Source organism: Typopeltis vanoorti, chromosome 19 (genome assembly GCF_054136105.1).
Source record: "Typopeltis vanoorti isolate ZY-2024b chromosome 19, IOZ_Tvanoo_1.0, whole genome shotgun sequence".
Lineage (NCBI taxonomy): Eukaryota > Metazoa > Arthropoda > Arachnida > Uropygi > Thelyphonidae > Typopeltis > Typopeltis vanoorti.
Window position 1 is genome coordinate 71,248,825 of NC_143567.1, and position 17,051 is coordinate 71,265,875.

The 17,051-nt window shown below is 36.0% G+C and overlaps 1 protein-coding gene across 1 annotated transcript in view; it reads left to right on the forward strand.

Annotated features, from left to right (window-relative positions):
- LOC150096238 (tubby-related protein 4-like) overlaps window positions 1-17,051 on the forward strand; it is a 236,452-nt gene that overhangs the window by 103,853 nt on the left and 115,548 nt on the right. Inside the window, exons 5-6 of the mRNA XM_090408771.1 lie at window positions 11,526-11,674; window positions 15,528-15,749. Of these exons, the coding sequence (XP_090264897.1) occupies window positions 11,526-11,674; window positions 15,528-15,749 (371 nt within the window). The remainder of the gene's footprint in view (window positions 1-11,525; window positions 11,675-15,527; window positions 15,750-17,051) is intronic.

A 17,051-nucleotide genomic window follows, 5' to 3' on the forward strand; every position in this document is an offset into this window, starting at 1 on the left:
ATCTGATCCTGACAGCCTCTATTTGGCCTGAATCCAGCTTGTTCTTCACCAAGCTTTTCTTCCACAATTCTTCTCAACCAGTTTCTCAAGTATACTGGCATAGATCTTGCCAGGAACACTCAGTAGGGAAATACCTCTGTAATTCTCACATTCAGTTTTATTTCCCTTTTTATATATGGGTACTATGAGAGCTCTACTCCAATCATCGGGAATTCGTCCCTCTGTCCAGGCTTTCTGAACAATGCAGTGCAGCCACTGTAAGACTTTTATACCACCATACTTCAGCATTTCTGGTCGAATATCATCTACTCCTGCTCCCTTTCCACATTTCAAGCCTTTGATGGCATTTTTTACTTCAAGTATGGATATGTACTCCTGACTGCATGCCTGGTCAGTGTTTTTTTATCACTGTGCTGTCATCACTGCTTGTTTCATTTAGCAGTTTTTCAAAATAATTACTCCATACTTCAAGGATATCTTTTTCTCCTGTTTTCATGTCACCTTTATCATCTCTAACTCCTTTTACAGCACTCTTTCCTCCATTTCTAAGCTTCTTCAACAGCCTCCAGAATATTTTGACACCTTCTTGATATTTATTTTCTATATTCTTGCCAAAGTCCTCCCATGACTTTTGTTTTGCTAGTTTTACACACTGTTTATCTTTCTTACATTTGTCTCTGTATTCTGTAAGATTAAAAGCTGACTTATTTGCCAGGAACTTTTGATATGCTTTCTTCTTTAACTTCCTGTGTCCACCAGGGAGTTCTGATTTTTTTATCCTTGCACACAACCTCACCACATGCCGCTCTGGCAGAATCAATCAATGTTTTCTTCAGAGTTTGCCACTGAATCTCCAAGGTTTGATTCCTGTTCTCAAACTCTTTCATTTTCTTTTCAATAATCTTTGTGTATTTTAGTCTACAGTTCACATCTGAGAGCTGCTCAACTTTTATTCGCTTTAAAACTTTCTTACATGTTATTCTTTTCAATATGAAATTCAATTTTATCCTGCTCAAGACTAAATAGTGATCACTTCCAATTTCAAATCCTCTATACACTCTGGTGTCCTGCACCAGGGAGAAAACATCACTATCAACAATAACATAGTCAATGAGACTTTTCTTATTCCTAGCCTCTTCTCTCCATGTGAATTTGTGCACATTTTTATGTTGGAACATGGTGTTAGTAATAACCAGTCCATGTCCTGAGCAGAAATCCAACAGATATTTGCCATTATTATTAGCTTTGCTCTTTTCTCCAAATTTTCCCAAAATATTTTTGTATGTCTCGCAATCATTTCCTACTCTGCTATTTAGATCCCCAACAAGGACCAACTTTTCCTTTTTCATTGTGTCAGTCGCTTTTTCTAGAGTATCAAAAAATTCCTCCACTTCTACCTTAGTAGAGCCTTCTGTGGGACCATAGGCACAAATAAGTCTCATTGTCCAGTTCCCCATTCTCATATTTGCCCACATTACTCTACTTGAGACTGACTGCCATTCAAGAAGATTAGCCTCGTATTTTGTGTTGAATACTATGGCTACTTCTTCTTTTCCTTGATTGTCATTGCCTGAATATAACATTTTGTATTTATTGCTTAGAAAGATCTCACCAGTTTTGGTCTTTTTTGTTTCAGTCACCCCTATTATGTCGATCTGGTACTTATCTAATTCCTCAGCTAGCTCCATTTCTTTGCCATTCAGGCTTCTTACGTTGACAGTACCGATCTTTAACTCTGGTGATGTAGAGTTGGGGTTTGTTTTCAGATTTGTTCCAGTAGCTGACTTTTCGCTGTTCGCCCTGGTTCCCTGGCGAAAACAACGGGGGCCTTGTTTAACCGGGCGACGCCCCAGCCGGCATGAAATTTTGTCATGTTGTACCATCATTTTTTATTTTGGTTTAACCAATAAGAATACAATTTGGTCGGCTAAATCCCAAATTGCCAGCCCATCCTCGTTCGTTCAGTATCAAAGTAGATACCCAACAGGGTGCACCACGAGAAGGTGAGGATTGGACATTAGGTCAGAAGCCCTGGTCGGTTCTCCGCATTCCTTTAAAGGCTATGTGGAGGTCTCCTCTCAGTTATACAGCTTTGACCCTTAAGCACCCCTTAAGTAGAACACCCCTTAGGTAGAACAAAATGAGAAAATATGCTAATGAAAATGTAATTGTTAATAAAATATTAACATTTTTATTCTTATTAGGACGAATCAACTGAGATCAGAACACTTCGTTGTGTTCAGCTACATATTTATTCATCTTCCGAATCTTTGGCAGTCAGCTGCTTGCCTGCTGAGCAAATGATGTGGATGGCTGAGGGTCATCGATAGTAGAAGCTTTGTTGACTTTTTTAAAAAACATTATTATTGGAAGCTGCTGTTTTTGTCTCTTCAATTCAGTAAACAGGTTCTGTAAAGGTTCCAAAGCTTCTGTTATTGTGTGAGTAATTTTTATGCTGAGCTCTATCATTGAATCATAATCCATTATCTGTTTATTTAATGTTTGAGACATCCAAAATATCGTGGCAAATTTTTCAAGTGTTCACGCTGGTGGTTCTTGTTCACTTTCATCCTCATTGTCATCTTCTTCTGTAGAAGATTTGGCAAGATCTTTCAACTCCTTGTTAGTGAGCACCTCACGATGTCCATCTGTGTAATTATGGTCCAAAATTATCGTTATCTGTGAGTTAATATCAGGAGCGTCTTGGGAATTATGAATGGCATCACTCTACAAATTCTTCTAGCATGCAGTTACTATTTCTGGTTTCAATTCATCCATTGCTCCCTTGATGAATACAATTGCATCTGCAATTGTGAATGATTTCCAGCATACCATGACTCCAACATCAGCAGAATCCTCAACCATTGCATGAATCATATTGAAAACCTGCCGAGCATATGAGACTTTGAAGCATCTAATGACACCTTGATCTAGTGGCTGAAGCCATGAGGTCATATTAGGTGGGAAGAAAACCACTTGAACATTTTCATCGATGACTAATGACTCAGGGTGCCCTGGAGCGTTGTCTATTATCAATAAAACTTTACATGGTAATCCTTCCCTCTCCAAGTATTTTTTTCACCTCCAAAATAAAACATCGATGGAACCATTCCATAAATAACACAGCCATGACCCATGCTTTCGGATTTGATTGCCAAAAAACTGGCAGACAACTTTTGTTTTTAAGGGCACGTGGATTCTGTGCTCGGTAAACAAGGCCAGGTTTAATTATATGACCAGCTGGATTGCCACAAAGTACCAGCGTCAATCTATCCTTAAATGTTTTAAAGCCTGGTGCTTGCTTTAGTTTTATGGATGTAGGTCCGTTGGGGCATTTTCTTCCAAATGAGGCCAGTTTCATCACAATTAAAAACTTGCTTAGGATGATAATTTTTTTTAATTCTGCTGAGAAACAATACAGCAGCTTTCTCATCTGCTGATGCAGATTCTCCCGTAATTTTTATGTTTTTTAGATTAAATCTAGTTTTGAATCTATGCAACCAGCCCTTGCTTGCTGTAAATGACTTTTCTTTCTCTTCTGTTTCGTCTTGTGGCCGGATGTCTTTATATAGGATCAATGCTTTTTGTCGTAACGTGTTACCGTCAGTAGCAATCCTTTTTCTTGTCATGTCTTCCACCCACAAATTCAAAGCTTTCTCTACCTTGAATAGCACCTTATCATGCACTGTACCTATAACTTTTGCAGCTTTGGGCGCAATGGAAAGACTGGCACGAATTTTTTCTTTGTTCTTCAACACTTCACATATCGAAGATTCGTTTTTATTATAGATCTTGGCAACAATTGCAGTTGACTTTTTTTCCTGCTTCAATCATATTGATAATCCTTGATTTTTTACTAATACTGAGCACTTCTTTTCTTCAGTTTTGAAGCCATTTTTAAATTTTTCACAATTTATTTGCTTGAATTTAAATGCAATTTTTAATTGCAATGACAGACAATTGACTGCTTTCTTCAACAATTTGAGTAAAACTAAACACGAACAAACACACATTTAAGTCCAACCACCTAGCAAAACAAGCATGTTTCGACAAGTTTTCAGTATGCATGTTTCAACCGGCATGGGGCTTGCCTGTTTCGTGAGCTTTTTTTGAACTGCAGATACAGGAGGCCTACTGCACTTAGTTTTGCTTATTACAGTACATTGCATTCCTCTTCCTCATTTGACAGGTGTTGAACTACACAAAGGAACATAATTCCAAAATAAAAGAACCTTAAATACTTATCTCCAAATTATTTAGTGCAATTCTGAAAGCCACACTAAAGTTAATAAAACTCATTCCACTTTTTTTATCTTTCAAAAAAATTAACTCCTTTCTTCTGGTTTTTCTTTTGATTTTTCTGTCTTTGGTCCTAATATCTGTGCAGGATAAATTTCTTTCCCTGAGAAAATATTTTTGAATATAATGCTCTTGAATATAATATCAGTATAATATGTCAAAGGTAGTGCAAAGACTGTTGTATTCAACTATCAACCATCAGTATCTCTGGAATAGTGTCGAAGATTTTGGAAAAAATTTAGGAATGGATTGACTGAGACTCTCTACTTTGCAATGAACTTCATGTCTGGGTCAAATTGCTCACATTCTATAATAATGTTACCATTGAGTTAGACAATGAGAATAAATACACACTTATACTTTTGGATTTTGCTAAGGCTTTTGACAGAATATGGCATGGAAAACTATTGCATAAAATGGAGAATATAGGATTGGATTATAAAATATTGGCATAGCTAAGAGAATAGTTGACATGACAGATATCAAAAAGTGGTTTATGGGGGGATGTGAGTCTGCAAGATTTAAGGTGGCCAGTGATGTACCACAAGGATCAGTCCTTGGTCCATTGTTATTCAATGTATACATTAATGCCATTGGAAAGGATTTGACAGGTGACATACAGCTATTTGCTGATGATGCAAAGATAGGTAAGGTAATCAAGATTGCTGCTGATATGCACTACTTGCAGAATTATTTGAATAGGCAGGAAATGGCTATCATTTTGCGTTATAATTTTGGTGTGATTAGATATCCAATGTCATATTATATTGGTGGGATCATGCTTGAAGAAACTGAGGCTTAGGATCTTGGAGTTTTAGTAGACAAAGTTGAAGTTCAAGGGTCATATAGAAAAAATTGTAAATGCAACTCAGAGAATAAGAGAATAATGGCAATGCTGAAATGAACCTTGATATGTAAAGATAAGGAAGTCATTTTGCCTCTTTACAAACCTCACTTGGACTCTTGCATGCAGTTCTGGTCTGGTCTTCTGGTTTCCCTGACAGTTCTAATGCAGTGTTGAATGAATGGAGACTGAGGAGTGATATGATTGAAACTTTCGAAAGGGTAACAGGATACCAATATATGGAATTTTGTTTTATGGAAAGTGGGAAAAGGATAAGAGGGTATCCTTGGAAGTTGAGAATGAATGCCATCAAGAAAGGGGTGAAAGCTAGATTTTTTCTTTCATTGTGGTGTGTGATTCGAATGGATTGTCATTGGATGTTGTGTTTGCAAGTATTGTGAATGAATTCAAGAACGGATATGACAACTGGTGCAGGTAGTATGTGGCCTCCCTTAAGAAGTCCATGACTATGTAGAGGTCTCTCTTAATAATATTTGAAATTCAACCCATTGCAAAATAAAGGACTGATAAAAATGACTCCCAAAACCTCATCCAGTTGCTCTACCATCACTTTTTTTTAATATTGATGGAGAACCTCACTAACTGGCTTCTCTAGTCTTTCCTGACAAAAACATACCACAGTAATAATTTCTTTAGTCTCAAAAAAAAAGTCCTTTTCTACTTATAGCAGGATAAATTTGTAAGTTGTAATCACTACTTACAACTAAAACTATAAATACCAAATTCACCCAGCCTAAGAACACTGTTCATATATATGGGGTAGTGCACTTATCAAACATTCTCAGGGATATTTTTTATCTCGAAAAGGGCAGTCTGCTTAATTGACAACCTCGTTCTCACAGATTCACTCTGATTACTTTCATAGATATAATTTCGCCTTTTCTTTAGGTACTTTCACATCATTTCTCCACTTACTCATGTTCATGCAGTCATAGTGTTATATTTTGAAAGATTGCACTTGATTTGCCCCAAGTATGTTATTTCCCTCTTATATCCAGCCTATAAAAGTCAGTCGTGCAGTATAGATACCAATATAATTATATAGTTTTTATTTAGTTGGTTAGAATGTTTCAGATTTGTATCTGTAATGGTGCATTGAACTTCAAGGATCAGCATGTATATATTCAAAGAATGAAGTTCTGGTATATAAAAAAAAAAATTAAAATATTTACTGTAAACATATATATAAACAGATACATGTTCTTAGTACTTCACTACACCTCTCTCTAAGGAGATCTGACATTCTTCATAAAACTCAAGTACTAAATTAATTTCTAACTTTTTAATACATACAAATAATTACATCGCCATTCTAAGAATTACTCATTATAAGCTCAATCATTTTTTCATCTGAAAGATAACATTAAACACTTGACACAACAAACTGAACATAGCATTCAGTTGAGAGTTTGCAGTTTCACTTGACCATAAGGAAATTTCATTTGCAACATCTATTTTATCACTGTTCTATATATCTTCCCTTATTTTTTTTTTTTTTTACTCACTCATTCAGTCTATCTTATCTCTTAAATTCCTTAAATACAATAGTTGAAGATCTCGCTTGACCAATATACTTGAATATTGTCTTCTAGTTTTCTTAACAAAGTTTCTTTAATGCATCTAAAGTTCATTTTCTGAATTAGGCATGAAGAATAACTCAGTCAAAAGTCATTTAATTGAGTAGTTCCAACTGCATTTCTAATAAAAAGAACTGTACTGCAGATTCCATATTGCTCCTGGAACATATATCACTTGCTTTTCATGAAGCACAAAATACTCGCCAATTTAGGCTTGATACCTTATACCATCTTTCAATCGTTAACTTCCCAATTGTTCCTTGAAGAGAGTAATTAAAGATGCATAAAATCTTTTCTGAGATTAGAGAAATTAACTCAGTGGTTTGTTAGACCTTTCCAGCTCTCCTTCCTTGTTTACTTACTCTTTGTTGGCTGGCGTCCTGTTACCTATTGACAGCCATTCAAAAAAAAAAATGACTAACATGCATGTCCATTACTGAGATTCAAAGTGAAACTCAAGTGACAAAATGGCTGCTATTACCAGTTCTCGTGCATTGTATAGTAATAGTGACATACAAACACCATTGTAAACAAACATACAATAATATAATACAGTGTTATTTTCACATAACTCCTTAAGGATTATAACATACGGTAAGCAAGTTTACTACTTTTAACTACATTTAAGTTTCTTTTATATTGTTACCAAACCACATGACAACTCCAGTAATACTAAACATATAATGTATTATTGAATGCTAACACACATATATACTGTATATATATTTAGATTGCTTTATCATATAACAAAGCGTATTCCTCATTAAATAAAATTTTCATTAAGCATATATAAAGCTGTAAAAAAAAAAATGAACATAATAAGCAAAGCATTTATATGAGATTTTTATACTAGAAGTAACTGTTAACATCCATACACAGTTCAGATTCAGACTTATTAAATCAACTTCTCATTCATTCCACTTTTATTCTTTGGTGCAGCCTTTCTCACACTTTCTTGAAGACTGCAATGCCCAACTGTTCAATGAACACATGAGCAGATTTCAACTTTCTCCATAACCTCTTACATATATTCACATACAGCGCTGATATACTTTGCAGCCAGGATACTAAGTGTGTGTGTGGAAGTGACATTTCTTTAAAAAGTTTCTCAGCGTCCAAGAAATGGGATTTTTCTTTGTTCCAATTATTACTTTACCTCCAACAACTATTAATTCTCTACAAATTTTTCCAACTATTGGATACTTTTTTTTTTTTTTTTTCATATTTAGGATGATATTACTGACTTTTTTTAAAATACTGAGTGTACAGAAGTGAACAGTTAGGTTGATCACTGGTCCATCTTTGCCACGTACATTTTTCTACAGATCTTTCATGGTCATTTATCAGAATTGACATTGATAATTTTTACAATCGTCTCTAAATCTGTTATGTCACTTGTAATGATAAATCACTATCCCTTCACACTTAGATTTCAGATGTACAGATCATTTTCATGTGTTTTGTTCAATTCTCCTCCTTTAATTTGCATTTTTTTGCATGCAATCTGATCTGCAGATCTGTAAATGTCCTTTTTTTTCCTCTTCAGTTTTCCTTCCACTCTCACTATAATGTATTGTAAGTTGAGCATCCATTTGTTTGTGGAATATCATTAAAAAAAATGCTACAAGTACAGATAGAGGAACTATAAATTTACAAAAATCCTATCAAATAGATTTTTTTTCCCTCTCCAATTTTCCAAGCAGTTAATTCTTCATAAGCTGGTCTGTAGTGAAGAACAAGTCATCTGTTGGGAATTGTATGAGGATATTGACAAGTATACGGAATAAAAATACAGAGTATGTATTAATGACTATTATAGTAAAATAGTGGATTTCCTGTATGGATCTAATATTATTGCGATCACTGAGACGTGGTTGACAGAAGGGGATATAACAACAGGAATAGAAGTCGCTGGGTATAGCATTTTTCGTCAGGATAGGAGGGGAAAGCGTGGTGGTGGGGTACTGCTTATGATAAGTGATGACCTATGTCCTCTAAGAGTGGAGAATTTGGAAGGAAGTGAGACAAATGATTTTGAGAGCGTATGGTGTGAGGTAGAGGTAGGCAAGACAGGATATTTAGTGGGGTGTTGCTACAGACCCAGGAGCACAGAGGATGGGGACCAGGAGATGTTTAGACAGCTAAGTTTGGCAAGTGCAAGAAGAATGATTGTTATGGGAGATTTTAACTTCAGTAGTATAAATTGGAGAGAGGAAGATGCATGTAGCAATAGGGGAATGGAATTTCTAGAATTCTTGAGGGACAAATGTCTTAGGCAACATGTAACAGAGGGAACAAGAGGTTCAAAAATTTTGGATTTGGTTATAGCATCAGAAGAGTTGATAATAACTGAGTTGACATCTCTCCCACCAGTTGGAGAGAGTGACCATATGGTGTTGACTTGGAAAATGAATAGACATTCAGGAGTATCAAAGAGACGGGAACTTATGTGGAATTATAAGGCAGGTGATTATAATAGTCTTAGACGTCAACTTCGGGAAGTTTCATGGAGGGAGGAATTGGAAGGCCGGGATATCACCAGTGCGTGGGAAATTGTGAAAGAATATTTGTTATCAGCAATGGTAAGTTGTGTACCACGAGTGAAGAAGAGGACGCAATTTGGAGTAAAGTGGATGACAAACAATATTAAACAGGAATTGCATGCGAAAAAGAGGCTATGGAAGAGATATAAGGAGATAGGTGAAGAGATGCATGAGGAATATAAGACACAGGCCAGAAGAGTGACTAGTGTGGTAAGGAAAGCGAAACTGGAATATGAGAGGAGATTGGCCCTGAGATCCAAAGAAAATCCTAGGGAATTTTTTAGCTATGTGGCCAGTAGGAGGAGAAATGACTGTGGAAGAATGATATTGTGGGATAAAAATGGGAATAGAGTGACTGATGCAGAGGACATAGTGGAATTGTTCAATGAACACTTTATTGGAGTATTTCATCCTAGAGGAGTCAGTTTTAATGCTAGAGGGATAGGACTGGTACGAGGTCTGGAGGTACAGGAGGAGAGTGTGTTTCAGATACTGAGTACTCTGGATGTCAGTAAAGCTGTGGGACTGGATGGTATTTCGCCACGAGTTTTGAGAGAATATGCTAGGGAATTGACAGTACCTTTAATGTGGCTTTTCAATGAAAGTCTGGCTTTGGCAAAGGTGCCCAGGGAATGGATGGAAGGTAAGATAGTGCCATTGCATAAGGGTGGTAACAGACTGGAAGTGTCTAATTATAGGCCAGTCTGTGTGTCATCAGTAGTTGTTAAGATCTTGAAGAAAGTAGTGAGGGACCGTGTACAGCATTGGGCAGATGAGGGTAATGTTATCTGTGAGAATCAACATGGATTTGTGAAAGGACGCTCTTGTTTTAGCAATATGCTAGCCTTTTATAATAAAGTTACAAGAACATTAGATGAGGGAAAGGCATATACTGCAATTTTCTTAGACTTGGCGAAGGCATTTGACAGGGTGCCACATGATAAGCTGATATTTAAGTTGCAGCACATGGGTCTGGATGTCAGATTGGTCAACTGGATTCAGGATTGGCTGTCTGATAGGTATCAGAGAGTTGTGTATGGTGGAGCAGTTTCCAGGTGGCAGAGGGTTACAAGTGGGGTCCCACAGGGCTCAGTACTAGGACCTATATTGTTTAACCTTTATATCAATGACATAGCCAGTGGATTGCAGGGGGATATTCAGTTGTTTGCAGATGATGCGAAGCTGGGAAGGATTATTAGTAATAGTGCAGATGTGGTAGCCATGCAAGAGGATTTAAATAAGCTAGATAGATGGGCAAATGAATGGGGCTGTCAGTTTAATGCAGCAAAATGTAAGGTCTTGAGGTTTGGGAAACATCGATGGGATGCTGCATACTCTATGGGAGGAGTTATACTGGAGGAAGTAGGGGAAACAAGAGATCTGGGGTTGATGATTGATAGAAACCTGAAGTTTAGGGAACATATTGCAAAGGTGGTGAAGGTAACACAGAGGATTGCTGCTATTATGAGAAGGACACTGACCTGCAGAGATAAGAGGGTTATCATTCCGTTGTATAAGTCTCTGATCAGACCACACTTGGACTATTGTTCTCAGATTTGGTCCCCAGGATTTGAAGGGGATAAATTAACTGTGGAAAGGATACAAAGACGGATGACAAAGATGGTTTCAGGACTGTACAAGGATAGTTATGAGGATCGGCTGAGAGAATGTGGACTGCAGAGTTTGGTGGATAGAAGAAGGAGAGGTGATATGATTGAGACTTTTAAACTGTTGAGAGGTGGTTACAGGGTTGACACTGGGGAGTTCTTTCGCTTGGTTGATCAGCGGGAAGGAGTGATGACAAGAGGCCATCCCTGGAAGTTACGAAAGGAAACTGTGAGCAAGTGGGTAAGGAGTGGTTTCTTTGTGTGGAGGGTGGTTGAGCCATGGAATGCATTGCCTGATGGAGTGGTGGGAGCGAGAACGGTCAGTGAGTTTAAAGAGTGGTATGATAGACTTTGTGTTTCTCAGGGGGGGACCTCCCCTCAGTGAGTCTTGACAGACTTTGTCTTAGGAAGGACCTCCCTCGATGAGTCTTTTGACTCCTTGGAGGCCTGAATAATAATAATAATAATAATATCTGAATATAGAGTTCACTTGAGTACTTTATTCATTGACATGCTTAGAGACTAAACAGCAAGTCAATGAATAAAGTTTATGATCTGACCGTGCAGATTGTTTTTTTTTTATAGCTTTAGTTTCATAAGCTGATGTGTTAATTATTTTTTTCTAAATGTTTAGAGATGAAGATTGAGTGGTCTAATAGTGGAGAATTATTAGCTGTTGCTGGAATCACCCCATCATCAGAAAATGGAATCTATGTTAATCGCATACATTTTTATACTGAAACAGGAAATTTGCGTCTTATTGTTCCAGTACCTTATATTCAAGTATGTAATTAAGAGAATTTTTATATTTGTTGTATTTGAATTGCTTTATCTTTAGCGTATTATCAGTGCATATCTTTAAACATACCACAGTAGTCTGCTATGTATAGTTTTACAATCATTAACTAATATAGGTCCAAAATCCTATAAAATCCATCCATTTCTCAAGAATATTCACTGTAACAAGCTATTCCTTTGGTCTTTAAAAATTTTTTATAGGAAAGTCTACTTGATTGTAGATTAGATTGAATTCAAATTACTTACATTTAAATGTATTCATCTGGAATAAGGGAGGAAGTGGTACTTCCTACTTTATTCCAGAATCATGTCTAGTGCGATTGTTACTACTACTGCTGCATAGATTATTTATTCATAATTTCTTAAATGATAGTTTCTCATCATAGACATGGTTTTAATATCATCTAATCATAGTATTGGATCAAGACTTTGCAGAGGCCAGGTTGTTAGTCAACCTTCCATTCTATTGATTCAAAATCATAGCATTTAGTAACCTGGCCTCTGCAAGGTCTTCATCTGATGGTTTTTTGGAGAGCATACGCACGCACGCACACACACACAAAGGATACTTCGATGTCCTCTATAGTCTCCACAGGTGTTTGTGATCTCTATCTCTTTCTCTATATTGGTAATTTAAAACACTTGGAATTTGTTTAAACTGAATAAACCATGAAGTAACTGTTTGTAATTGTTGTTATGCACAGCAAAGAGGATTCAGAGTATTATGACATTCTTATCAAGCCATTCATGAATTCTTCTTCTGCCTTTGATAAGCTTTTCCAGTACATTAACTTTTGAGATACCATTCTTGAGATACTGAACTGTTCTGTGATTTGTTTCCTCTGTCTTGTGTCCTCCTTTATGCAACTGAACTCTTGTCCTCTTTCCATTCTTTTGGCAATTTACCAGCATTGAGACTTAAGCAGCCATATCAGAGGCATTTACCACTTCAAATGCACATTCTTGTAATATTTCAGCTGATATTCAACTAATCCCATGACTCTATTCATGTTAAGATTTTGGAATATTCCAAACTCCTCTTCCAATTCATCTCTCTTCTCACACCAGTCCTTGTCACATATGGCATTACAGTATCTCTGTCTGAATTGCATACTTACAAAGTGATAATTCAGAAATTCAGCTCTCCCCATCAGCATTCATTGAAGTATTCTTCCATAGTTCTTTCTTTTACTCACCATTTAGTGAAAGAACTTAGGAATTTCCTGTGACCTGCTTGACTGATTTCCTCTAAAATCTGATTTTTCTTCCTTAACATACTGGTTACCCTTTATGTGGATAATGAACTCTCTGATCACAATTCTCCTCACATATCCTTCATAACATTACTTTTTACTTCTTATTATTAATGCTTCTCATCTATTTAACTCTTATCAGATTTATCTTACTAATCCTGGGTATACTTCTGATGCTGTCTTCAGACACCCCTTAACCATTTCCTGTGCACTGGTAATCTTTCCCCTAGCAGATTCTTATTACATGGCACCGCTTAAAGCTATTGCCTAAGTTTGTCATAATCATCTGCTCAGAATCAAATCCTCTGATTTTGTCATCATATTGAGCACTTTCAAATCCTGAGTATCTTCCATCACATGCTGTCCCCCCCCCTCTCTCTCAGCTAATTATCTCTTATTAGCTGTAAAAACTCAGTTCTTTCCCTGTATGCCTTCTTCCAATCTGTGTCCCCATAGTTGAAGTTCCCATTCATAATACTTACCTTGCATTCATGCTGATACATGCTGTCCAGTAGCTTCCTTTGCACTACTTGGCCAAAAGCAATATATTTTTTCCTCTTGGCTTGTATCTCACACCAGATAGCCTCAGATGTATTGCCTTCTCCATGTCTGAACTCCTCTTTTTAGTTTCATTTTTTTCTGCTATGAAACCACAAGCCATAAACCTGTTCTACAAACCAAAGGGCTTATGGAATGGGCTACTACTAAATCTTGTTAGTGTCTCCAATTAATATATTCAAAGAAATATCAGTATTTGGATAAAAACAGGCCTTCCTTCATTGGATTCCCTGAAGGAGATAATTACATTCTATGTCTATAATCCAGATACCTTGCTCTAGAGACCAAACATTGAACTTTTTTTCAAGCCAATTTAGTGCTCCAGTAAGTGAGACAATGGGCTCATATCAGATTCTATATTCGGCATGAAACTGTTGTAGTTTCTCTATTCGGCTTTGAAATAATGTTAGATTCAATATCCACTTAATTTGAATAATTTTGCATTGCCAAAGTGAAGCCTTTTGGCTCTCTATTTTAATAAATAATTAACATTATTTAACAGGTGAACATCTCTCACTGTTCTCCATGGATCAATAGATATACTTATTTGGTGGAAGTTTCTGTGAGAATGAATTTCCAGTATCATAAGTAGCATAAGGCAGTTATTAGTTTATTTCCATACCCAGAAAGTAAGGATCCAACAAATTATCTCTAGTTGCTCTGACCAGCCATATCATCATCATGATCTTGCAAAAAAAAAAAAAAAAATGGTTAACTGTAATTTTTTATGGTTTCCTGAGGACGATTTTTTTTTTAAACAAAAGCATTGAAAGAAACAACACAACCGTGTCAAAGAAAATATTGATTTTTTTTGACATGGAAAGAGTGTTTTGAGGTTTTGGCATATTGAAAGATCTACCCAGCTTTAGTCTCAGAGGAAACTTTTGTCTTTTTATTAAAAACTATAAATCTTCCAAGTCCATATTGGATCAATTTCTCTTCACCCTTCTACAAGGGAGTACCACAAGGTTCTATGTTAAATGTGACTATTTGCTGTCAAAGTTAACTCAACCATCTTTTTTTCATTTTTGCAATATGAAGTTCATAGACAGTTGTAACTTCCATTGATATCTTGCAAACTATGTGGCTGTAAATACAGTCAGATTTTTGCTACAAAAATATGTTTGCATACATTTTTGCTGCAAACGTGTTGTTTATCCTAACCCAGAACTTAGACCAGGACAAACAATAATTTCATTGCAACAGAAGCAAGGTTCTTTTCATTTCAAGGTTCTTTTCATAAATATCACTATCTGATATTTAAAAAAAAAAAAAAAAAAACTGACATTTCTACCACATTCATGTCATTTGTAAGATGAGTATACCCAGGGTCAGCCATCTCGGGGGTGCAATGCACCCGGGCTCCACGATCGAGTCGGCACAGTAGGTACACATTTGCAGAAACGTATTGTATTTCGAATGTGTTTTTTTTTTTGTTTTCCTCTGCCAAAACATTTGCAGGCAAGAGGTTTTACAATATGTTTATTTCGAATCCTTTAATTTTAACCTTTGAAAAATATTTTAGGGCCCCAAAAGGTTTCTTGCACCTGGGCCCCCTTTATAGTGAAGGCCGGTCCTGAGTATACCCAAGAAAGACAACCATCCTTTGCACCCTAGCTTTTGTCTCTCGGGATGCAAACAAATGTTTGTTGTTCTGCTTATATCAAGTGCTTAATAGCAGGGCTAAAGGAACACTAAGATCTTAGATGAATTGATTCAGTAAGAATTACTTAGAAGATTGAATTGTCAGATGTGTCCATATTGGAGTCCTGATAGACTACTTTGGAAGAATATTGACAATAGGAAGTTAGCAATAATGTAAGCTTTTGATATAGTGCTATCATAGTATCCTGCACATCTCTTGACAGTGCATATCAGAATTTGATGATAGAGGAATTGTATTTTAGTATTTTCAGTGCCTGAATTTTAGGAATCCTCAATGTAGTTCTATTCTTTCAAAATTTTAATCTTGTTTAGTTTGCAAAATTTTAATTTTTATTATTTATGTTGAGTGAATTTCATTACAGAGTCCAGTAACAGCTTTGACATGGGGCCATAATGATAAAAGATTATTTATAGCAACTGGTTGTGTTATACATGTTGGCTGGGTTACTCGTAGGATTGCATCTCTTCAGCTTCTTTCTCGCCTTGCCATATACCAATGCATGGAAGAAAACAGTGTACAGAAACTCCCTTTACCTCACCGCCTGAAGATTCTTATTTCAAATCTGTCCGGACAAACAATCAAGGTATATTTAAAATATACATTTAAAACACCTTAAAATGCTTGTTGTTGTTTAGGCGGTATTTTTTGCATTTCTAAAAGTCTGTTTTTACTTGTTTGTTATAAATACTGTGATTTATCAGTAAGTGAATGGTGAGTAGTAGCTAAAGGCCTGGTTTTCAAACAACTAGATTTTCTGTGGATACTTTTACTTTAGAACTAAATGACTGTTTTGCTTTGTTATTTCCATGAAAGGTTGCTAAAAACCTGCAATCTGTTAAGGACAATATAAGCTGGAAATTCTGATGTAAAGACAAGCATGGTTTATCCACTTGAATGAGGTGGTGGGAGCACTGTGGTTTACTTCAACAGATTGTTCAAGGGGACCTCTGAGGTCATTTACTCAAAAAGGTACACTAAATAGAAATCAAGGAATGATCCTTCACGAGATCTGAAAGTCATTAACACATGTAACATTAAAAACCTATGCCAGCAATCACATACAGAGTTTACACAACAATGGAGAGACGCATTGTAACGTGGCTAATGATACTCGTGATTAGACTCATTCCAATTTTTTCAACTTAGATATCAATTGCTGTTGGAAATTTATGTTATACTCATTTCGATAAGCGTATATCAAAATGTGACCATATTTGAATGTAAAACAAATTAAAATTCATTGGTAAAATAAACTGAAACCATATTCTTCACAAATCCATTGCACGTGTAGAGAATATGATGTGAAGAAGCAAACTTTCAGATCTTCATGCAAATCTGAAATCAGTTAAAAGCAGTGTGATTAATTTATAATTAGTAAATATTGTGCAATAAAAAAATGTATTTATTATAGTGGAATTTGTTTTGTACATAAACAAGGGTTGTGCTGTTTCAAACTATGTAATTTATTACTTAATGGACATTTAGTTGCATATAGACACCATTTTATGTACCATCATTTTATAATTTGTTTGGGAATCTAAATAGACTAGGAAATGATTGTCAGACATACAAAAATATATTGCGAAAATTTGGAGAAAAGAGCAAAGCCCAATAATAATGACAAATACCTGTTGGATTTCTGCTCAGGTCATGGACTGGTTATTATTAATATCATGTTCAACATAAAAATGTGCACAAATTCACAGGAAAGAAGAGGCAAGGAATAAGAAAAGTCTCATTGACTATGTTATTGTTGATAGTGATGTTTTCTCCCTGGTGCAGGACACCAGAGTGTACAGAGGATTTGAAATTGGAAGTGATCACTATTTAGTCTTGAGCAGGATAAAATTGAATTTCATATTGAAAAGAAGAACATGTAAGAAAG